The 24,013-nt window shown below is 35.8% G+C and overlaps 1 protein-coding gene across 1 annotated transcript; it reads left to right on the top strand.

Annotated features, from left to right (window-relative positions):
- Nucleotides 1-6,489: 6,489 nt before the first annotated feature.
- LOC114165427 lies at nt 6,490-15,051 on the top strand. Its single transcript, XM_028050055.1, has 2 exons — nt 6,490-7,132; nt 14,939-15,051. The coding sequence occupies exons 1-2, from the start codon at nt 6,490-6,492 to the stop codon at nt 15,049-15,051; spliced, it is 756 nt and encodes a 251-aa protein (XP_027905856.1).
- The last annotated feature ends 8,962 nt before the right edge of the window (nt 15,052-24,013 follow it).

The raw sequence follows: 24,013 nt of genomic DNA, 5'->3' as shown, positions 1-24,013 counted from the left end.
ACAATGGGAAGGGAAATTGGCTTGAAAAACTCAGCAAAAGTAAAGATTGGTTTGAAGAAATGAGAATGATTGATATAATGAGAAGAGTTAAAAGATTTGAGCACTCCCTTTAAAATTCCTGATTCAATGAGAATTGTGGGGGTCGGAAGTGCCTTTAGTAGCACTCCTTTATTGAGTAGGATTTCTTCTTCCTCTTTCTCTTTCTTTTCAAGCTCTATTTTTGCTCTTTTTTCTCTCAATGTCCTGTCAGATTCTTCCCTTTCCTCTTCCTCTCTATCTCTTCTTTCCTTCTCCTCTTTCTCTTTTTGCACATGGTCTCTTTGCTTTTTAATTTCTCTTTGCTTTTCAATTTCTCTTTTCTTATTGTCGCAACCGAAATCGCGACGGGACGACAAACCAAGATATAAAATTTGTAAAAACAGAGTTTGGAGTCGCCACCATAGTTATTATAGGAAAATATGGAAAATCATAAAAAAGAGCAAGGTCTGCGAAAAACCAAAATTTGGGTCCGGGAGTCGGTTACGCGTGGGGAAGGTATTAGCACTCCACAACGCCCGTCCTAAGACGGTACCTTTAATTAAATGTGCAAAAGTTATGTGGTTTTTCGAAATATTTAATTTTTCCCAAAATTAGTAATAAAAGAATGTACAAAAAAAAAACTAAAATATTTTTTTGAATTTTTGGGCCCGACGAGGATTAATTGTCGCTTCTACGTATCTCCATGTGAATTGGAGAATCAGGGTTACGTAGTTCTTTATGAAAAACTATTTGGAAAATTATTTGAAAAATGGTTCAATTTGTTTTATAATTTTGAAAACTTTTTATTCAACATTTTAGTATTATTTAATTATTGGTGTCACACGACTCGAGCGGCCAAACAGACACTGAAAATAAATTTTTTTTTCTAATCTTTTATTTTTTATTTTTTTAATCATTTATAAATTTTTAATATTTTTTTAAAGTTTTTTAAAGTAGTTGTGGATGTTGCGACGAGAGCAACCAAATAGATATAAAAGATTAAACAAAGAAAGTTATATTTTATTTTTAGATTATCTTTATATATTTTTTAGAAAAAAAAAGGAACGAAAGTCTAAAATAGGTATCATGCAACGCAAGCGGTCGATCAGACACCAAAAAAATGGGAAAAAAATTAATGATTTAAAAAAAATAATAAAAAAATTGATAAAATAAATCAATAGAAAAAAAATGAACTAGCAGTTACGTACCTTAAAAAATGTTCAATATCTCCTCACCTTTTCTCTTTTTCTTATTCTTTGCCTCCTTTTCTAATATTTTTGTTTTTTTCTAGAGAGTTAAAGATGAGAGGTGTCTGTCTTTGTGGGTGGTAATGAGAGAAAGAGAGAGTGTAGAAAATGTTTTTTTTTTCTTTTTTCTACCTCCTTCAATATGTTTTTTTTTAAAAAAAAGAGATTAAAAAGAGGTATGTATGTAGGAGTGGTGATGGGAAAGATATAGAGTAGTGTAGAGAATATTTTCTTCGTCATGACAGAGTGCGTATTTATATTCACAACTTGCAATGTCAATGCAATCTCAGCCTTAATTGTAACGAACAATATAAGGAAGGAATTGGTCATGATAGTAGCAAATTATGAGTATCAAATCGTAGCAAATCAGAGTACAAAATCAATCATCATCAATAACAAATCAGAGCATAAAATTATTCTCAATTAATAATATTGATTCTTACCATTTGAAGATATATTGCTTCTAATTATTATTATATAATTAATTTCTCTATCAGAAACAAAGGTAGAAAATATTTGAGTTATTGGGCTCATGAAAATTAATAACAAATTGGGCTCTTCCTCCTTTTTTTCTTTTTTTTCGCTCTTTTTTCTTTTTTTTTTCTAAAGTTGATGTTTGAAAATCTTTTTGAAGAAAATTTTGTTTCACATTTTTTTATTTTCCATTAACTAAAAAACCCTTTTTTTATTATTTTTTTCATTTTTTTCTAAAATAAATTTACTCACCCGGACGAAATTGGGTGTTGATACTTACTCAAGAGCAAGTCAAGTTTATCTTTAAAATCTCTTTCTTGACGAGAAAACTTCTTTAGATTCTGAATGAATGCATCTCCTATATCAATGAAGTTTTCTAGTCGAGACTGTTGCTCTCGAGTGATCCTATATGAAGAGGGAACAAAATGTTTCCACATGCATGCTTTCAGTTTATAAAAGGTATTAATGCATGATGCTTTTCCCTTTTCCACTTGAAATTGCCTTTGATGCCACCACTCACATGCACGTCCTACAAATCTAGAAATAACATGCCTAAGAATATCATACTGACTATATCTATAAAAGAATGGTTGCACCAAGTTCTCTATATCCCACATCCAATCTATGAATGATAGTGGACCTATATCCTCCCCAAAGAATGGAATGTCACTATGAAATGTATGATGCAACTCATGACTATCATGCTTATGCAACCTAGGACTATATGTAGAATATGTACTCATAATGATTGAATGAACTTATGCACTTGGATAAAAGGGTTAAAGAAGAGGACTAGCACAAGTGTACCTCCAGGTAAGCGAGGTGAGTCTCACAGACTGCTTAAGTACCAAGGCTAATCCTTGCCAAGGTTACACTTGAAAAAGTACTCAAAGTTCACACAAATGTTCAAGTAATAAGTAGATAGAATCACATGAGGCAAAACACACAACAAGCACAAACAAGACTCAAAGAAAAGAAAAGATTAACACTAAGAACGAACCCCTAAATGGCAAAAATTTTAGAGACTTTGGTCTCACAAATTGAAACCATTAAGCGTCTAACTATGCGGCCTAAAAGCAAGGTGAGAAAGCACTTAGAACTTTCAACACACTCACTTACTAAAACGTTGCACTATAGTGTGAAAAAGGTTCTACTTAGGAGATGGGATTGAACACCTTTGGTTCCCCAAGACACCTAAGTAGGCCATGGATACAATGGAATGTTCAAAAAAAAAGAAATTGATGTACAAGTTTTGGTACAAAGTGAAGCAAACCGAGAGCAAATTGGATGCTAGAAAACAAGATTTTAAGGCTTTTTGGAGAACCAATAAAATGCCTTAGAATGCTTCAATTGTACCAAAAAGAGGTGTCCAAATTATACACAATTAAAGAACTAAAAGGTGTTGCTAAAATGAGGTCCAAAATGTGCAGCCAAAGACTCCAAAACAGCACCAAAACAAGCTCTCCAAAGATCACAACGGCTGGAAAATGTACTATCCCGAGAGCAAATGAGGCTATGGTAGCCTTTGTATATGACCAAATTCAAGCACAAAAGTGTGTAAAAGTTTCCTTTGCATCACCACACTACTACAACACCCAAAAAGAGCAACCAAATCTGCAAAAGAGTGAAAGAAAGAAACAAAACAAACTATGGCAAGCAAACTAGTTAGCACACACTCTCTCTCAAATGAATAGGCTCAAAACACTCAAACTCTCAAAGGTGAGGAGAAGGCAATCATATAGAAAACACACAAGCTAAAATTCTACTTCAATATCCACCACCTAAGATGTTACCATATCATACAAACCATTATAAACTCTATAGCATCAATAATCAACCAAAACCGAGAGATAAGTAGATGAACCCAAACAAAGGAGAAAGCAAGAAAAGCTAATTAGAAATGTTAAACCAAAAGAGAATTGAAATGAAACATGACTAGAAGGAGGTTTAAGAATTGACAAGCAAAAAATTAAAGGCTGGAAAATAAAAACAAGCACCACAAAAGGAACCTAGAAAGGCACTAGAATAGATGAAAACAACAAAATTAGCAAAACAAAAGTGCTCAATCATATGGCTGAAGTACTCATTGCAAAGCAGTAGCAAATGAAGTGATGAATTGACTTCTAAAGGAAATAAATAATGAAACAATATAGAGTACAAACTCAAGCCAAAATTCATGTGAAAACAAGCACTATGTAATGTCGCCCTCCACCATGACGACTTGACCCTATTTTGCAAAAAAAAATTCAATAGACCCATTTTTACAAATTTGAATTTAAAAGAACCCCTAAATACAAAAAAATTGTGATAGACGCGTGCTTATACTTGAATGATGCATATGAGCTGTGATGTTGTAAATTTGAGTATATGAATGCGTAATTTTGGTTTCTGGATGTTTCAGAATTGAATTGTTGGATGCTAGGAACTAAATTAGACTACCTAAAACATTAGTGTCACATTACTGGTGTAGTGCCTGACGATGTAGAGTGAATTGTCAGGCGATAGCAAGAAATAGGGAAGCCCTATGTGTCGTAGCTTCCAACACCAATTTCAAGCATTTTTGTTGGCCATTGTGGCTTGTAATTGTTGCATCTTTTAGTTTACTAGTTTTTCTACAATTTGGTCACTTCTTTTGGTCAATTTGGAGCATCCTTTGTGCCTTATTTTCTACTCAAAGTTCTCTAAAATTTTGGTGGTCTTGGGTTGCTCCTCTTTGCCTAAATTTTGTGTACCAATTTTAACTCTCTTTGAACTTGTATTTTGGCCTACTTAGGTGTCTTAGGGAACCACAAGGTGTTCAATCCCATCTCCTAAGTAGAACCTTTCTCCTCCATTAGTAATTCGCTTTTAGTTGTAAGTATGTTGAAAGTTCTAAGTGCTTTCTCACCTTACATTAGGCCGAATAGCTTATATTCAAGTTTTCACGTTGTTTAGTGGCTTAAAATTTTGAGACCAAAGTCTCTACATATTTTTGGCCAATTAGGGGTCCGTCTTTAGTGTTTTATAGATTTATTTGTTCTTTGTTCTTTGTTCTTTGTTGACAACTAGTGTCTAGTGATTCTCATCATTTAGAACTTAGCCATTGTGTGAAATTCTTTCAAACTTGCCCAAATGTGCCTTGGCTAGGATTGGCTTTGGTTATTAAGTGGTCTTTTTCGACTCACCTCGCCTACCTGGAGGTTCATTTGTGTTCTTAAAACTTTTATTCACACTTTGTCTCAAGTGCTAGATCGTGTCAATCATGAGCACTAGAAGGGTTACACGTGCAAGGGTGCAAACCCAACAAAATTCACCACAACCAACACAACATAACACTAGTGCGGATGATGAGGGTGATGTTTCCCCTCGTATGCTTCACAAACTCACCAAAGAGGTGAGTGACATCAAGGCTCAAATGGCTGCCATGCAAGCCAATTTGCACTTCATATCTGAGCAATTAAGGAATCCTCCACACACTCACCGTGCTTCTCCTAGATCTTCTCGCCCCCCATCAAGACATCATCATGATCTTAGTGGCGAGGAGGAGGATTTACAGCGCCCCTTTCCAAGGCAATCTCCTCACACTAGGAGACAAAGGCGTGTTCCTCCTCACCCCAAAGAAACAAGAATAGATTTGCCTCCTTTCCATGGAAAAGACAATGTTGAGGCATATCTAGATTGGGTGGCAAAAGTTGAACAACTGTTTGACAGCCACGTGGTTGAAGAAGAGAGACGTGTCTCTCTTGCTGTTCTCAGCTTCCAAGGTCATGCCTTAAATTGGTGGACAACCCTTGTCCTCCAAAAGCGAAAAAAAGGCCTTCCCGAGATTGAATATTGGTTTGATCTCAAAGAGGCACTCCATGCTCATCATGTTCCTTCATACTACAAAAGAGAGCTTATGGATAAACTCCAAAGGCTCCAACAAAGAACCATGTTTGTGGAGGAATATAGGCAAAAGATGGAGTTATACATCTTGAGGGCTGGGATAGCTGAGGAAGAAGATCTAACCATTGCTAGGTTCTTGAGTGGTCTAAACTACAACATAAGAGATAGAGTTCAGTTGCTCCCATATCAAAATTTAAATGAACTTGTTCAAATGTGCATCAAAGTGGAGCAACAACTCTTGAGGAAACCTATTCGCAAGGATTCTTCACTCTCTTTTTCAAAATCTGATTTTCAAAAGAAAGATTTTTCTCATGTGAAGGAGACCGCTCATAGACACCCAACAAAAGGTCAAGATAAGGGTGAGGCCTCCAAGCGAGGTAGTGAGATCAAGTGTTTTAAGTGTTTAGGTAGAGGTCATGTGGCATCACAGTGTCCTACCAAGCGCACCATTGTGCTAAAGGGCCAAGACCTCTACAGCAGTCAAGAGGAGTCTTCTGAGGAATCTTCCTCTTCTAGTGACTCCCACAGTGACAAGTCCTCCAAAGATAAACATCATTCTTACCCTCAAGAAGGGCCTCTCTTAATGATTAGGAGGCTTCTCAATAACTAACCAACCCTTCCTCTCAATGATCAAAGAGAAAACATTTTTCACACTCGCTGTGACGTTTTGAACAATACTTGTTCTTTGATCATTGATAGTGGGTCTTGTTGCAACTGTTGTAGCACAAGAATGGTTGAGAAGTTGAACTTGACTTTGTTACCCCATCCCAAACCTTACAAACTTCATCGGCTTAATGAAGATGGGGATCTCGAAGTCAAGCATCAAGTGTTGGTTAAGTTCTCTATTGGAAAGTACAAAGACAAAGTTTTATGTGATGTAATTCCAATGGAAGCTTGCCATATTCTCTTAGGTAGGCCGTGGCAATTTGACCGCAAAACCACCCACCATGGACATACCAATGAGATCACCCTCCAACATCATTCGAAAACTTTTGTGTTACATCCCTTCACTCCTACTCAAGTTGCTAGTGACCAAGCTCAAATGAAAGCTAGGAGGGAGGAAGAGAGTTCCACCAACTCTACTAAATTATCCAAGGCTTCTAAGAAAAAGGTAGAGGAAGTCTCTCCTTCTAAGGATGTTCATCATGAAGTGCTTCTCACTCATAAAACTCTTTTACAAACTCTTCATGTTGAACACCCTTCCTACCTTTTGTTGTGTCATGCTATCCTTACATGTCTCCAACATCCTTCACTTAAGGACCTACCTCCTTCTGTCTGTGCTCTTCTCCATGAATTTGCGGATCTTTTCCCTAAGGATGGTCCCCAAGGCCTCCCACCTTTTAGAGGAATAGAGCACAAAATTGATTTTATCCCAGGGGCTAGTCTACCTAATAGACCAGCCTATAGGACAAATCCAATTGAGACTAAAGAGATAGAGACTCAAGTGATCGAGTTGTTAGACAAAGGATGGGTCCAAAAGAGTCTTAGTCCTTGTGCTGTTCCCGTGTTGTTGGTGCCCAAAAAAGATGGCAAATGGCGCATGTGTTGTGATTGTAGGGCCATCAACAACATTACCATAAAGTATAGGCACCCCATCCCTAGACTAGATGATATGTTGGATGAATTGCATGGGGCCAAAATGTTTTCAAAAATAGACCTTAAAAGTGGTTATCACCAAATTCGAATTGCCAAAGGTGATGAGTGGAAAACCGCTTTCAAAACTAAATTTGGTCTATATGAATGGTTAGTCATGCCTTTTGGCCTAACCAATGCTCCTAGCACATTCATGCGACTAATGAATCATGTCCTACGGGATTGTTTGGGGAAGTTTGTGGTTGTTTATTTTGATGACATTTTAATTTATAGCCACAACTTCAAAGTTCATCTAGGACACCTTAGGGTAGTCCTGTCTCTCCTTCGAGACCATCAACTCTATGCCACCATAGACAAGTGCACTTTCTGTGTAGAGAGTGTCATCTTTCTTGGGTTTGTGGTCAATAAAAGTGGGGTACATGTTGACCCCGACAAAATCAAAGCCATCCAAGAATGGCCTGTGCCAAAGAATGTAGGGGACATCCGTAGCTTTCATGGGCTAGCTAGCTTCTATAGACGGTTTGTACCCCACTTTTCCACAATTGCCTCACCCCTCAATGAACTTGTCAAGAAAGACACACCTTTTGTGTGGGGTGATAAGCAACAACAAGCCTTTGAGGATATTAAGGCTAAACTCACCCAAGCACCAGTTCTAGCTCTTCCAAACTTTGAGAAAACTTTTGAGCTAGAATGTGATGCTTCTGGGGTTGGAGTAGGTGCGGTTTTATTACAAGAAGGCCATCCAATTGCTTATTTCAGTGAAAAACTCAATGGCCCTTCTCGTAATTACCCCACCTATGACAAAGAGTTGTATGCTCTTGTGCGAGCTCTTCATACTTGGGAACACTATCTTGTGTCTAAAGAGTTTATAATTCACACTGATCATGAAACTCTCAAGTATTTGAAAAGCCAGCACAAGCTCAACAAGAGGCATGCAAAGTGGGTTGAATTTCTAGAACAATTCCCTTATATAATCAAATACAAGAAAGGGAAATCCAATGTTGTGGCTGATGCACTTTCTAGAAGATATACTCTTTTAGCCAAACTTGGATCTCAAATTCTTGGATTTGACAATATATGTGAATTGTATAGTCAAGATCCCTTCTTTGCCCCTATTTATTCTAATTGTTTAAATAAGTCCCAAGGCGGCTTCTATGTCTCAAATGGATATCTTTTCAAAGAAGCCCGCCTATGTGTCCCATGTGGTTCTCATCGTAAACTTTTAATCATTGAGATGCATGAGGGGGGACTTATGGGACATTTTGGGGTCGCCAAAACGTTGGCCATGCTTAAAGAAAAATTCTTTTGGCCTCACTTGAAACGTGATATTCAAAAACATTGCGCTAGTTGTTTGACTTGTTTGCATGCTAAGTCTAGCGCAATGCCTGCTGGGATGTATACTCCTTTGCCTGTGGCTTCCACCCCCTGGGAGGATATTAGCATGGACTTTGTCCTAGGGCTTCCAAGGACTTCTAGGGGTGTTGATTCGATTTTTGTGGTTGTGGACCGGTTTTCGAAAATGGCACATTTTATTCGATGCCACAAAGTCGATGATGCAAGCCACATTGCAAAGTTGTTCTTTAGAGAAGTGGTTCGTCTTCATGGCTTACCCAAAACAATTGTGTCTGATAGGGATACTAAGTTTCTTAGCCACTTTTGGAGGACCTTGTGGTCTAGGCTTGGAACTAAACTTTCTTTTTCTACTTCCTGTCACCCTCAAACTAATGGGCAAACAGAGGTAGTCAATAAATCCCTCTCCACATTGCTTAGGGTTGTGCTTAAGGGGAACCAAAAATCTTGGGATGAGTATCTTCCCCACATTGAGTTTGCCTACAATAGAGTGGTCCATAGCACCACCAAACTCTCACCTTTTGAGGTTGTCTATGGCTTTAACCCTCTCACTCCTCTAGACTTGCTACCTCTTCCATCTTCTTTTGACTTTGTTCATAAAGAAGGGGTTTCTAAGTCTCAATTTATCAAAGATTTTCATGAGAAGGTTAAAAGTCAAATTCAAGCTCAAATGGAAAAGATTGCCAACTCTAAAAATAAGGGTAAGAGAGTTCGGTCATTCAGTGAGGGTGACTTAGTTTGGCTTCATCTAAGGAAGGAAAGATTTCCTCAATTACGAAAATCCAAACTTACTCTCCGTGGTGATGGTCCATTCCAAATCATAGAGAAGATCAACAATAATGCTTATCAATTAGATCTTCCAGCTGAATATGGTGTGCATCCTACTTTTAATATCACTGACTTAGTTCCTTTTACAGGTACTGTAGCTGATGAGGATGACAACCACGATTTGAGGGCAAATCCTCTTCAAGGGGGAGGGGATGATGTGACCCCACCAAGCCCAATTGCACCTTCAAGCCCAAGCCCAAGCCCAAGCCCATTAAAAGGCCCAATTACAAGATCAATGATGAAAAAGATTCAAAAGGGCCTCCCATTAGATGATCACAAAATCAATGGGCTTCTCACATTCTTTACATGGGCCAAAGAGATCACAAAGACTTGAAGAAGTGCATGTAAATCTAGTAGTGTAGATTTAAATTGGGCCATTGTTTGGGCTTTGCTTTCCAATAATACATAAGACATGAAAGGAACATAGGATGGGTTAAAATTGGGCTCGGCCCAATTCTCTTCATACATGGCCAAGATTTTCAAGACAAGGAGGCTCCTTTGCTTCATAGTTTGACTAAAGTTGGTCATCACATCTAAAGGCTAAGAATCCTTCTTGTTCTTCAAGCCAAGATCCAAGGGGCATGATCTTATCTCCTTCTCCTAGCTTGATCTAAGGGCCAAGATCAAGGCCCACTCCATCCAATGGCTTTCCTTTCTCATGTGTAAATGGCTTCATATAAAAGCCAAAATTTCACTCATTTGTATACACTCTTGAAATTTTATGCAATAGATGCAACTTGAGTTGAGAGCACTCCTCCCTCTATTGCCTTTGAGAGTCACCACTTTCTAGAGATTTCCTCTCTCTACCTCTAGGCACCTTCCTTAGGCTAGCATAGATTAGGAAATCCTATCACCTCTTTCACCTCTCATTGCTTGCAAGTGCCTTCCAACTTGCCTCCATTCCTTCATCTATTTCCGCTGCACATGGAGCTCTTCATGCACCTTTGGAGCTCCACCAGAGGTTCTTGAAAAACATCTTTGAACTCATCTAAGACTAATGACAAGAGTAAGGGACATCTAGAGTGAGGGTTTTGGAAGGAGGGGGAAGATTCACTAGGATAAGCTAGGAAGATGGGTTTTTGGGCAAGCATTACCTTTTTCACCCCTTTGAGGGTGATCATGCTCTTCTTGGACTCATTGCCATGCCCTTGCGCCTTCTCTTCTTTTCTTTTCTTAAGCATTTGAATTTGGTCCTCATTGACTTCTCTTGGTGAAAGAGGTAGTATGTGATCTTTTTGCCTTGGAAGCTAAAGGTAAACTTGTTGGCATGGCCATCATGTTAAGCTTTTCTATCAATTTGCCATGGCCTTCCTAGTAAAATGTGAGTTGCTTCCATAGGCACTAAGTCACACAACACCTCATCCTTGTAGTTTCCAATGGAGAAGTTAATAAGGGCTTGTTTGTCCACTTTGATCTCACCTTCCTCACTAAGCCAAGAAAGCTTATAGGGCTTGGCATGAGGGATGTTTTTCAAGCCAAGCTTGTCCACAACCCTTGTGCTAGCCACATTAACACAACTTCCACTATCAATTATGAGGGAGCAAGTTTTGTTGTTGATTTGGCACCTTGAGTGAAAAATATTTTCTCTTTGGTTTTCAAATTCTTTAGGCACTTGGCCTAACATGCGCCTAACCACCAACAAACCTCCTTCATTAGGTTTGATTTTATCCTCACTTGAAGATTGGGAAGAAGTGTGTGAGGAAGAACTTTTTAGGAAGGGGGGAGAAGAATGTTCACTTTCAACCTCTCCTTTAGGGTTCAAGATCATGTTCCTTTTTGTTGGGCAATTTGAAGCAATGTGACCATAGCCCAAACACTTAAAACATTTTATGGAACTAGTTCTTGAACCTTGAGAAGAGTTTGCATTTTCATGGGATGTTCTAGACGAATTGGTCCTAGGTGGGTGGTCTTTGGAAGGAGGTTTCTCATCCTTTCTTTATTTTCCTTTCTAAGTCTTAGAGTAGTAGTCATTGTAAGGAGTACTCCTCTTGGCCTCTTGTTTCTTCTTCAATTGACTTTCAACTTTTAAGGTCAAGTGTAAAATTTTATCAAGAGCGGAGTACTCATACAACTCAACTACATCTTGAACTTCTCTTCTAAGACCACTCACAAATCTAGCTACCTTTTCTTCTTCACTTTCAAATTGGAGTCCTACTTTGAGAAGCATGGACTCCATCATTTTAAAATATTCATTCACACATATGGACCCTTGTTGAAACCTTTGGAGCTTCAAAAGAGTCTCCCTCCTATAGTAGGAAGGAACAAATCTAGCGCGCATTAAAGTCTTAATGTCCATCCAAGAGGTTGCGAGTGGCTCTTGGTTAATATTGTCCATACACAATTGATGCCACCATGTCATGGCATAATCCTCAAATTCTAAAACTACTAAGTCTACTTGCTCTTGATCACTAACTAAATGAATATTAAATATTTGGTCCACTTTTGCTCCCATTCAATGTAGAGATTTGGATCATTCTCCCCCTTGAACTTTGGAATCTTGATTGGTGGAGGTTATCTTTGTGGGAGTTGATTGCGCCTTCCCCCACCATCATGGTCGTGCCTTATCCTTCTTCCACCATGGCTAGAGTCCTCGGAAGAGGACCTCCTCCTTCTCCTCTCATCTTCTCTAAGCTCAAGTCTTTGGATGTGCTCTTGTAGGAAGATCTCACTTTGCCTCCTATCCGCCCTCAATTGATCAAAGGTTTCCCTTCTACTCACTTCCATCTCTTGTAGGATGTTGGTAAGGGTGATTTGTTCACTTTCTTGGGCCATAAGAGTCACCATGGAAGGGGAATAAGGTGAGGTCGATTCCTCCTCCTCTTCTACCTCCAAGATTGGATCCATATTCATGTTCCTACACCAAAGTTCACCAAAAATCGAGACAAGCAAGAGGTTAGATAATAAACAATGCCAAACCCGAGACCAAGTGTGGTCTTCTCAAGCACCTAAGCAAGGCTAGCACTCAAAATCCTTCCAAACAAGTGAAAACACCTTTAAAGAGATGAAAACCTTTCAAAAGCAAAACAAGTGGCTCGGCCACAACACTCTAGGAAAAACAAGGAAATAAAAACAACTAAGACAAAACAAAGATTACCTAAAGACAAGCAAGCAAAGCTCAAAAACAAGAAAGTTTAACTTCTAAGAAAATTTGTTTTAAAGACAAAACTTGAACAAGACTAAAGCAATGAAAAGCACTTTTAAAGACTCTATGGAAAGCATTTGAACAAGCAAAGATTATACCTCAAATTATGCATACACCAAGAAAGATCATAACCAAGTTAAAGCATGAAACTAATTTGCCAATATCACCCAAAATCCAAGTATAAAATTTGGTAGCATAACACCTAGTAAAAATGGCCAAATGGATTCACCAAGGAACACTTTAGCTCTCGGCCAAATGGTTTTTTTGTCATGAAAATAATTTTTCTTTTCAAAACTAGGTACTTAAGATGATGAGAAGGATGTTTTAGGGTGTCTTGAACACTTAGTTCCTTAAAAAATTAGGTCGAAATCAATTTCAAGGAGCATACAACAACACAAGGCATGGATCTCATGCAATAGCTCAAAAACTTAGAAACAAGAACAAGAAAACTCAAAGAAGCATATGACAAGAGACTCAAAAGTAGCAAGGAACATTTTAAGAAGACTTTCAACATGTGAAGAAAAATTTTGGCATGGTAACAACTTAGCAAGCTCTCGGCCAAAGGAAACATAAGCACCAAAACTTCATGTTTTCACTTCACTAAACAACATATATCAAGAGATAGAGTTTTTAGATACTTTAACCTCAAGTGAAGTGGAAAATTTATGTGCACATCATCTTGAACACCGAAAGGCCGAGAGGTCTCCAAGCCAACTAAGCCACAAAAACACCATATTCAAGATGACCTAGGCTCTAGATACCAAATGATGAAGGATTATCTTGTTTTCTTTTAGAGTTACGAATATGGTGAAGTTGTTTAAGAAAGCTTTTTGAAAATTCCCACTGGACATTAAGATAGCATGCTATCTAGATGTGAAGGTTCATTTCTCAAGCTCATGAAAGGAAGAAGAGAGTTGGATTCAAGTTAACACACACACAGATTCAACAACACTTAAAGAACAAAATGAAAGAAGAAACATTAAAAATGGGAAGCATAGAAGATTAGCAATGGGTGAAGCACGCCACTCATAAGGGGGATCTAAGCCAACCAAACCCTAGAGATGAGTGATGGTGCCGCCACTTGCAAGCAAGATAAAGCAAGGTGGTTCACTTCTAGGAAGGAGAGCTCACGGAAATTTGGTGGTTGAATGCACAAAGTTTATAACAAAATGATCAACCCTTTTACAAGACAAGGAGCACCATTTAAATAGGAGTTCATAGGGGTCCTTTAGCAAATACAAAAACATGAAAAATATGAACTAGCAAACCCTAAACGTAATGTGAAAGTTCATTCTCGGCCAAGTGAAGGAAGATGATTGGTGGATACATTCCCATAAGGATTCTAGGCCAAAAGAGGAAGGAGACCAAGTATCCTTCAATGGAATAAACCAAAAAGGTAAAAGGAGACAAGGTACATGTCTACTTTTGCTTTTACTTTATGATTTTTGCTTTTCTCTCTCTTCCACTTCATCCATGTGCTCCAATCACCATATGTCACCTAGCCATGCTCTACTTTCTCTTAATTCCCTACAAAATATGACAAACAAGGATTAGCATGTTGGTTTAAGTTAATCTAATCTTGGTCAAAAGGTCAACTTTGGGTCAAAGTCAACAAGTCAACCAAAATAAGTCAACTAGAAACCAACTTAGGGAATTCAAACTAAAGTAATGCAAACACAAAGATAAAGATGATGGAATAGAAGACTCCCCTCTAGACATTCTTCTAATGATCCTTCTTGAGGGACCTTCTAGGGAAGTGGTGTGGGTCCATGGTCATGAAATTGTGGGCTGGAAACCTTAGGGCAAGAAGGTTTCTTGGTTAAGCATTGGCTGAAATAAAGTAATTTGGGGTGAACTTCTATGTATTAAATTATACATTTATATTGTTACATGAGCTCACCTTTTTGTGTGTGTTTGGCGATAATCGTGTAATTCGTTACACGAGAGTAGACGTTGTTTCAGGTGGAGTTCGTGACGCTTAGAGCCGGAGAGGGGTTAGCTTGGGAAGTTTTATAGACTATATTTGACTATTTTGTAAACATTTAGTTGATCGTTTTTGAACTATGTAAACATGGGATTTACTTTATGGTTTTGAATTTCGAGACATTTTAGTAAGGTTTAAATTTTCTTGCGTTTTGGTATATTTAATATTATTTTACTTTATTTTATTTAAATTAGTAATATTCGGCCGGGATGTTACACCACCTACACCATCATTTCCTATTGCCTTGAATCATGGTAGACTTGAAGCATGGTTTGAAGGACATGAAGATAGGATCCAAACCTTCTTGATTGAGATCATTAGGAAGCAAATCATTCTTTCTAAGGTGATACACATGTCATGGATGAAGGCAGAGAATTTTGACACCCTTGAGCAACATCTCAAAGCTAAAACAATTGAAGACATTTCTTGAACTTTCAGGAAATGTCTATTCGGATTTGGTGAAGGTCTTCTATGCCAACCTTAAGTTCATTAATGACATCCACAAATCAAGTGTCAAAGGTGTTGAGATGAAGATTACTAGGCAAACATGAAAGAATGTGGTTGGCCTAATGAAAATAGGTGTGCAAGTTTGCAAGGGTGAAACTAGTGTTGTGCATGAATTCAACAAGGTACAATATTTCAACCAATGTGTGCACAATCAAGGTGAGCAAACTAGAAATTTCCATGTGGGAAGGCTTCGTGTGGAGAAAAGGTTACTAGCCATGGTGGTGACCAAGATTATCATGCTTAGGGGGAGCAATCATGCAACCTTGAATGAAGGCGATCTTGTGGTAATGTATTGCATAAAAAATGGTGTGATAGTGGACTGGACATACACCATCCATGACCATATGATGAAGGCAAAAAGGCTCACGGATTTCAAGCTTCCATATATGATGCTCATTTCCAAGTTCATTGAGCATTTTGGTGTGGATGTGGAAGGAGATCTTGAGGAGTCTATTGGCCTATTCAATCATGTTTCCATAGTGAATATGCACAAAATTGGATTCATCAAGATAGGCAACACATGGCTGGTTGAAGGAGATCAAGGTGCAAACGTTGAAGTTTGAGCCATTGACCATGAAGCAGGAACTAGTGGAGGAAACCAAGGGGAAGATGACCCACAACCCATGGCAATTGAGATATACCAACCTCCTAAGAACATTGGACCTGCATATTCCCAAATTGAGAGGATGGTTCTCAACCAACTTCAAGATCTAAACATAAAATAAAATGCATATCATGTATATTGCACAACAAGGTTCCAAGACTTGGATGACCAACTCCACAATGTTCATGACCTCCTCTCCAATGTCTACAATAGAGACAACCCCAGGGATGAGTGAAGGGGATGACTCATAGGTCATGCATTACATTTTCATGCTACATTTTGTGTGTCTGTCTGTTCCAGTTTTTTAATTGACTATTTTCAAATTTCCATCGACAAATTATATCAGTCTCAACTTCATGATATATTTTTCGTTCTGTTTTCATTTTGCTTTGTTTGTATTCGTATCATTTGCCCTGGATACATACCGATCTTACTACTTTAATGAAAATTTTCATCTTTCCAAACTAATATATGCATTTACTTTCATTTGTATGAATCCAAAAGGGGAGAAAATGAGTAAAATTGAGTTAAAATTGGAAAACCTAAAATAAATATGTTGGAACAATGTAATACTGTAAATTTAATTTGAAATCTAAAGTTAAATCACAATATTAGTGATAGGGGGAGCCTATGAATATTTGATATGTATGTATGCTTGTGTGCTTTTTCTTAGATGTATGTTTGGTATTTTGGTATCTTGTATGCAAAAGCTTTTTAAGGTTTCTCTATGGATCTTAGCTCATCAATTTAACTCGAGGATGTTGGCTTCATCAATTTAGGGGAGAATGTTGGCACAAGCATGCTTGAAGCAAAGAATTTATAAAGTCAAGTGCATGAAGATCACATGTGTTTGATGAAGATTGATAAATATCCACTTGAAGATTTTGGTTTTAATATATTAAATCGTGAAATAATATGTTAAATGTAATGATTAGATGTTATATCATGTTGGTAGGCTATATGACATAGGTTAAATGTCTTGTTAGTCTTAATGTGTCTCTTTTAATATGTTAAAATGAGTTTTAACAAGTTAAAAGGGTTGCAGCATATAGTTTCTGGTATGAATGTATTCATTTAGTTGAATTATTTTTCAATCAACTGATTTGATTTAAGTCAAGTGAAATCAGCTGACTGTACAGAAAATTCATTCGACTAATTTCACTTAAACTAGACTATATATGTTATGTTTTTTAAATCAGAGGTGTAATTCTAGGTTTTAAAGCGTAAAACTTTGTCATTCATCACTGGAAAACTACACAGCTACAACGTGAAGTTTGAAGATCTTAGTTGATCTTGGAGGCATTTTGGCTTGATAGTAGCTTGAAGAACACATGTATGGTTGGCTAGGGAGAGCCACCATCAGGTTTGGATGTTCTTGTGCCTCTAGTGTTTTTTCCTGTTGTGATTTCATGTCTATAAGTGTGATTCTTGTAGGTTAGTTGTCTAGACTTTTGTGTGACTCAAAAATCTCGTGAGGTTCTTTGTTCAAAAGTATAATCTTGGTGTTTGATTTGTAAAACTTTTGAATATAGTGGAAACCAGGCTCAGGTTTTCCTGGTGAACTAGATGTAGCTCTTTGATTGGGTGAACTAGTATAAAAATAACTGTGCAATTCTCTTTTTCTCATCTTATTCACTTTGAATCACTTTAAAAACTCAAGAAAATCAAGTAATCCACTCTTTGTTGTGTTTTAATGCGTTCTTGTGTAATCTGAGGCTGTATAATAGTTAGAAATATTAATTGAAACAAGTCTTGTATGTAAAATATTGTTTTTTGAGTTAAATCTATGAATTATGTCTACTGCATAAATTCCCAGTATTTTAGTTGACTGATTTGTCATTTTGATCGACTGTTTCATAGCTCAGGAGCAAATTATTCTACTGTTTTAATTTTTGACCGATTAAAAGTGTACTAGTTTGCAGCTTTTACATTCTAACTTTCTAGTCTACTTGATTCAATTGACTTGAAAGAGTTTTGTGCTTTCGAAAAAGTTTTAAATAGTCAATTCAACCCCACTTCTTGGCTTAAATCACTGTTTCAAACCTACTAAAAGCCACTAAAATTTTCTCCCTCAAGTAGGAGTACCATTAAACAAGTTGATTAGAATACATCCATTATGTGTTAGGAATCAAGTAATACCTAGGAGCAAGAATGTGTTTGATAGGACGTCTTTTAGTTCCAATGTTGGGGGCAATATTCTTTTTCACAGGCCTTTCTATTAGAGGGAACCATGGGGAAAAAGAATCAAACCATTCCAGAGGCCAGTGCATAATCATAAAGGCTTTGAGCATGGTAATCCAAGTCAATTGCTTGATGCTTTACAAAGACTTTAATGCTTTACATCGAACCACCCTTTGAGGAAACCAAGTTCCATTTTAAACCTTTGACGTTGCAAAAAAGGGCAAATGGTTCACAAACTATTGGTTGGTGGTGGAACTATACTGTTAACATTTTTTCCAAGACAATGTTGAAAAGGTTTGGCTTAGGAAAAAAGAACTTGGTGAAAAACAACATCATGGTGACTGATTTTTGTGGAAGGTCATCTAGCTCGATGGGTATGATAACATTGAATGTGATAGTGGGGAGTTATACGAGAGCTACGATGTTCATGGTTATCCACTCCCAAGCCATTTTTAATGTCTTTTTTAGAAGGGAATAGATCCATGGGGTAGGAGTAATACCTTTGACGATCCACACGAGGCTTTTCATATGGAATCTAGATAAGCATCTTGAAGTGATACTGGATATCAAAGTGATTATGTGGCCTATGTTGATCTAGTCGATCAAACCTTGAGAGGTTTAGCTGTGACTAAGGCATTCTCATTTGAAACTACCATGGATTTAAATTCAAAGTGTCATACTCTGTTGTAGGTTGAAATGGATCTTGATGAAGAGCTCATCCTGAATCCAAAGGAAGATGAGGAGGCCAACCTCAAAATGATTGATGAAAATGGTTGATAGGGATGAATTCTCTTCTTTCTTGACCAAGTTGGAAGCTTATGCTAATAGACTAAAGAGTGAAGTAGGCATAATAAATAAAGCAGTGGACTTAATTGAGTTTGAAGAAATAGATAAGAACCTTTTGGATTGCATTATAATAATGGTCTATTAGTAGGATAGCAAAAAAATAAAAATAAAATCCTACCATAGATATCCACGGATAAAATTCATGACAAACACTAAATGAATATCCTTAATAGATACTTGTGACTAATGGGTAAGAGTATTGAATTACTCGTTTGCTAATAGGGCGGGCACATGTATTATGTTATCCGACCCACAAATATCTGCTACTTATTCATAATTATTATTTTTATACTTTTTCTTCGAAAATAATAATTGACGAGTTTTATTTTACTATTTTTTAAATGAAGTTATCAAATACAACTACTAGTGTAAAAGTTAATAATTATTTAATAATTATTTAAAATTTGACTTTAAATATTTGTATTTTTTATTTAGGGCTATAAAATTGACATTATTTTAAAAAATATTATATTTTTAAAATTTATAGTTTGGTACAACTCATTTAAATTTGTATTGCATTAAGATTTAAATAAGTAATTTGATTTGAATTGTACTTTAAAAATAATTTTTGATTTAATTTTATATTTTAAGAATTTGGTTTTAAATAATTATTTAAATTAGAAAGAATATATATATATATATATATATATATGAGTATCTATGAGTATTTACATGTATATAAAAACAAACTCGTAAATATATTTTCATTACCCGTTCTCGACTCGACCTGTTGTTATCCATATCCATTAGAATTTGGGAGGTCAATTACTTCAAGCTCGAGAAACATGTTGTCTCAAAATCCACTTGAAGAAATCATCATAGGGAGTTAAGAAAAAAAAGGTCCAAGTATGTTAATTGGATCTCGAGTATAGTTGTAGTAGTTAAGAAAAATATTAACAACTGAATTTGTAATGATTTTTGAGATCGTAATAAATCTTCCCCAAAAGATTAATATCTCATGCCTATTATTGAAATGTTAATTGATGTTGTAGCTAGAAATAAACTGCCAAGTTTATTAGATGGGTATAATAAAATATTCATAGTTGAAAATGATATTTCAAAAAACTATGTTTCAAGGCCTGAGGGCATTAGGAACATAAAAAATTGATGGGGCTACTTATCAAAGAGTTATTGTCCTCTTTGCTTATATTTTACTATATTATATGAAAATTTGACCATATTATCATAGTAAAAAATAAGTTTAGATAGAGATATTAAATTCATTTGATTTTCGAAAAGAGACAAAGAATACAAAAAACGAATATGAAAATCACTAAGCTTAAACGAATACGATGACCATTCCTGTGAACAGATTGACGATCCCCCAAGAAAATTCTTCTTTCAAAATTTTTACTCTTTGGAAAAAATAAATTAGTCCAATTCTCCAATGAGAGGGTATATATTCGAAGCATTCAACGACCATTACTATATATTCGAAGCCTTTTTGGGTTAAAGAACCTGAGCTTATGAGTGCCATGGCCTTTCGGGGGAATTGTGAAAATTGGGCTTGTGGAACAATGTGGAAATTATGGCTTAAATGTTGGTGTCAGTCAGTTTAAATGTTGGCTTTCAAGAAGTTTGAGTTGACCAAACATTTACTTATTCATGAAGTTGATGTACTTGGTGCATGTATGCATGGTTTGAATTTTTTTTTTTGCATTATTTGAAAACTTTCTGAGTGATTTAAAAAAATTCAATTGGTTCCCTTTTTGTTGTTATTTTGAATTCATGGAATGATTTTGCTTTGACATTTTTATTTTTCTTTTTCCAGTTTTTAAATCAACTCTTTAGTCCAATGACTTTATTGAGAAACCCTATTTTTTTATATCATTTCTTCTGAAGCTTTATTTGAATTCTTAGAATGGTGCAGTAGAATGATTCGCTTTTGGATAAAAACCAAGAGGGACGCTAAATTGGTTTAACTAATAAAATTAATACTTTAAAAAATTTCCCAAATTTTACAATTTAAATGAAAGTCTCAGTTCCTTTAAACACAGGTGCTGATAAATAAAGAGTATAGGGAAAAAGATCAACACATGTATTTATACTGGTTCGGATCAATAGCCCCTACATCCAGTTGTTAATCTCTTAAACAAAGAGATTAGCTCAATTACTAAAATAAACATAATACAATCAGATTAAAAGATTAAAGATTTAGAGAACACTTTTCTTGAAGACACAAGAGATGAGATTACTTCCTCTAAGATACATAGAGATTGACTAGCTTTCCTGGCAACAACAACAACACTCAATCCCCCAAAGAACCCTTCTTTGTGAAAGTTATCACTCTACCCACACTAAGTTTTTCAAAGCTAATGTTAAGAACACTAAAAAAGTTCCCTTGCAATCACAAAACTTGATCTTCTGATTCTCAAAAATTTATTTTCGAAAGTGCAAAGAAGTTTTATAAATATAGTTCCAAAATTTAGGTCAACCAAGTGAACAGACAAAATAAAACTGATAGGGATAATCGATTATTACTTACAATTATCGATTATTCCAAAACATTTTCTAAAAATAAAAGTTTGAGCTGATAATCGATTATCCACAGAGATAATCCACTATTCTAGTGAGTCTTATAAAAAAATGAGTAAAACTTAAGATAATTGATTATCGCTTATCATAGTGAATTTTACGAAAATATAAATAATCCCAGAAAGATTGAGTACTAGCTACAATTTTATAAACTTCTAAGCTACCTTAAACTACTTAGTACATCAATGGCTTATTACAAGAGGGCTTTAAACATAAATCAAAATGGTCTTTAAATTATCTTCCAATATTTTCCTGAGGTTCCTTGTCATCATTAAAACTATCAAATCTTCCTGTTCTGCCAACATGAATGACTTGCACAAAATTGTCAAAAGTCTTCGAAAGGCTTGGATGAGGTGATGGAGATTAACTAAGGAGTTGCCCCAATTAGAATTGGTCTCATGGCATAAAATGTGTTTGGGCTTGTCTTAATTATTGGTGGTATGAAGAAAATTTTGGGACTATAAAAAGTTGTCGCTAGTGTGAAAGTTTAGGTTGGTCTTAGGGTGTAAGAGTGTGTTTGGCTTTCCTAGTTGAGGAGGTTGAAAAATGTGATGGGGGACTTCACAAGTTGCTCCTAATGTGATCCTGGAGGTCAAGGTGAATAATTGCCCTAACTCGGTATGAAAGATGGGAATGTATGAATTACAGACGAAGCAACTACCCTAGTTTGGGTTTTGGAATGAAAGTAATATATACCGATAGGAAAATGTTGATAAAGGTTTAGGCTTAAAGTGGAGGACACAGTAAGAAACAAAGATAGAGTCCATTAAGAATGAAAGAATGAAAGGGATGCCACATTTTCGGCTTCTCAAATAGGTCAATCAAAAAAGAAAGAGCCACAAGGTTTGAAAGTAAATCTCATAACACATTTTCATCTTTGTCTCTCTCTTTTTTTCAACTTTTTCTCTCTTTTTTTCAACTTTTATTCAAAAATTTTCTTACTTTTTTTCAACTTTTATTAAAATAATTTTCTTACTTTTTTCTTCTTCTTTTTGACACCCCTGCTAACATTTGAAAATACTTTCCTCTAGTAACAATCAATCTTTGATATGTTTGGACTTTATTAAACTTGTATCGTGGCCAAGGTTAGGAGTATGGAAGAAAATTGATAGTAAAAGGAAAAAAAATATGTGAGTGTTACTTGAAACACTGATTTTTGAACAATGTTGCACCTTATATTCAACAATTTTTGGTTTTCTTTTCTCTCTTTCTATTCTTTTCTCAACATAACCAAATCATTTTTTGTCTTCATTTATTTTTTCTCTTTATTTTTTAAACTTTTTCTAATTTATTGTATTAGTGAACCAATAATTAGATGAAATAGATGCAAATATTATGTCATCCTTTTGTGTGAGGGAGACCCTTTTTCAAGGTAATTTGAAGTAAATTTGGTTTATTTTTAAGGATCAAAATAAGTAGCAAAGGATAATTACTTATGTTTTCTTGGATAAAGAAACATGGTTACACATTATTTCAAATCATGATTGTTTTTCTCAACAAAAAACTTTTATCCACAGAAAAATAATTTGGTTAATGTGAGAAGTTGGCTTGGTTTTGTTCTTTTTTTCTTTATTTTCTCTCTCTTTATTTTTCATCTTATTTTTGCCTAGAGTGCCCTTCAACAAACTTTTCTTCACTTTTTTGTTTTTTTAAGAGAGTTTCTTGTAATCATCTTAAGACACTACCCCTTTTATGATGTTACTTCATGAAAAATGAAAAACAAGGTATTTGGTGGAAGGAGATGGAAAAGGAGATGGATTTGAGCAATTTCATGTATGCAAGATTAGATGGATGCTTCAAAAGAAATGGTATCAAACAATATTTTATTTCCTTACTCAATCCACTAATTTGACCAAAGAATGTTTTATTATTTTCTCATTTTTCATAAGAAAGATTCCAAGAATTTGGTAATAAGAAAAATAGGAAACAATTTGAATTTATTATAGCACAAATGATTTCGTTTTTATTTCAAAAATTTATTTCAAAAATTTATGTCAATGCATGCTATGAGTTTGAAACTATGGACATGGTACCATGAATGACTATAAAATGAGAATGTAATGCATGGTTAGGCATCGAAGGACAATTATTCAAGTGATGTGCTAATGAAATGTATGTCTATGCCTTAGGAGGCATTTTTTTAAAATGATGTGATGATAAAAAGTGTGGTAAATTTAATACTATATATAAGAAAAGGTGAGGGTAAAGGACACAAACAGTCTCCCTTTTATAAGACAAAGTATATGTGCTAACAAGGATAGTTCCCTAATACCTAAAGATTAAGGTCACTAGAGCTATGGTCCACTTCACGACATTTCCCACGACAGTTGGTAAACAACAAGAAGTGGGAGTACCAATGACACAAACAAACTCTAGTTGGGTTCTCACAATTACCACCTAGAAAGTACATCTACCGTGACACTACTACACAATTTCATTTGATTCTAAGCTACACAGACCCGGGTATAGGGTCCCACTCATGTAATGCACAAAGAGTGTGTGTGAAGGGAGAATGCAATGTATACCAAAACCCCCACCTGCAAAATAGCTAGAAAAGTCACATGCATATATAACAATGTCTTCTACCCTAGGGTTCAATATCCAACAATTATTCCAAATATAAAATTAAAGAAGGATATACACAGGCAACTATTCAAAATATCAAAAAGAGATAAGAATATGCATACCCAAAAAGAAAAGCGAAAGAAAACACATATAGAAAAACCACATCAATTTTACAAATTTAATTAAATATCCTGACTCTCTAGCATCCCTAATAGTGTCGTCATCTATCACAACCGAAATCACGACAAGACGACAAATATAATTGTTATGTAAAA

This window comes from Vigna unguiculata, chromosome 10 (genome assembly GCF_004118075.2).
Source record: "Vigna unguiculata cultivar IT97K-499-35 chromosome 10, ASM411807v1, whole genome shotgun sequence".
In the NCBI taxonomy this organism is placed as follows: domain Eukaryota; kingdom Viridiplantae; phylum Streptophyta; class Magnoliopsida; order Fabales; family Fabaceae; genus Vigna; species Vigna unguiculata.
This window is presented reverse-complemented; position numbering and strand designations above follow the sequence as displayed.

Excerpts from the sequence above, each read along its gene's own strand:
- LOC114165427 (XM_028050055.1), top strand. The coding sequence starts at position 6,490 with ATGGAAGCTTGCCATATTCTCTTAGGTAGGCCGTGGCAATTTGACCGC. Across the intron at positions 7,133-14,938 it reads GTTGGTGCCCAAAAAAGATG|GAAATGTCTATTCGGATTTG; the intron begins GCAAATGGCGCA and ends TTGAACTTTCAG.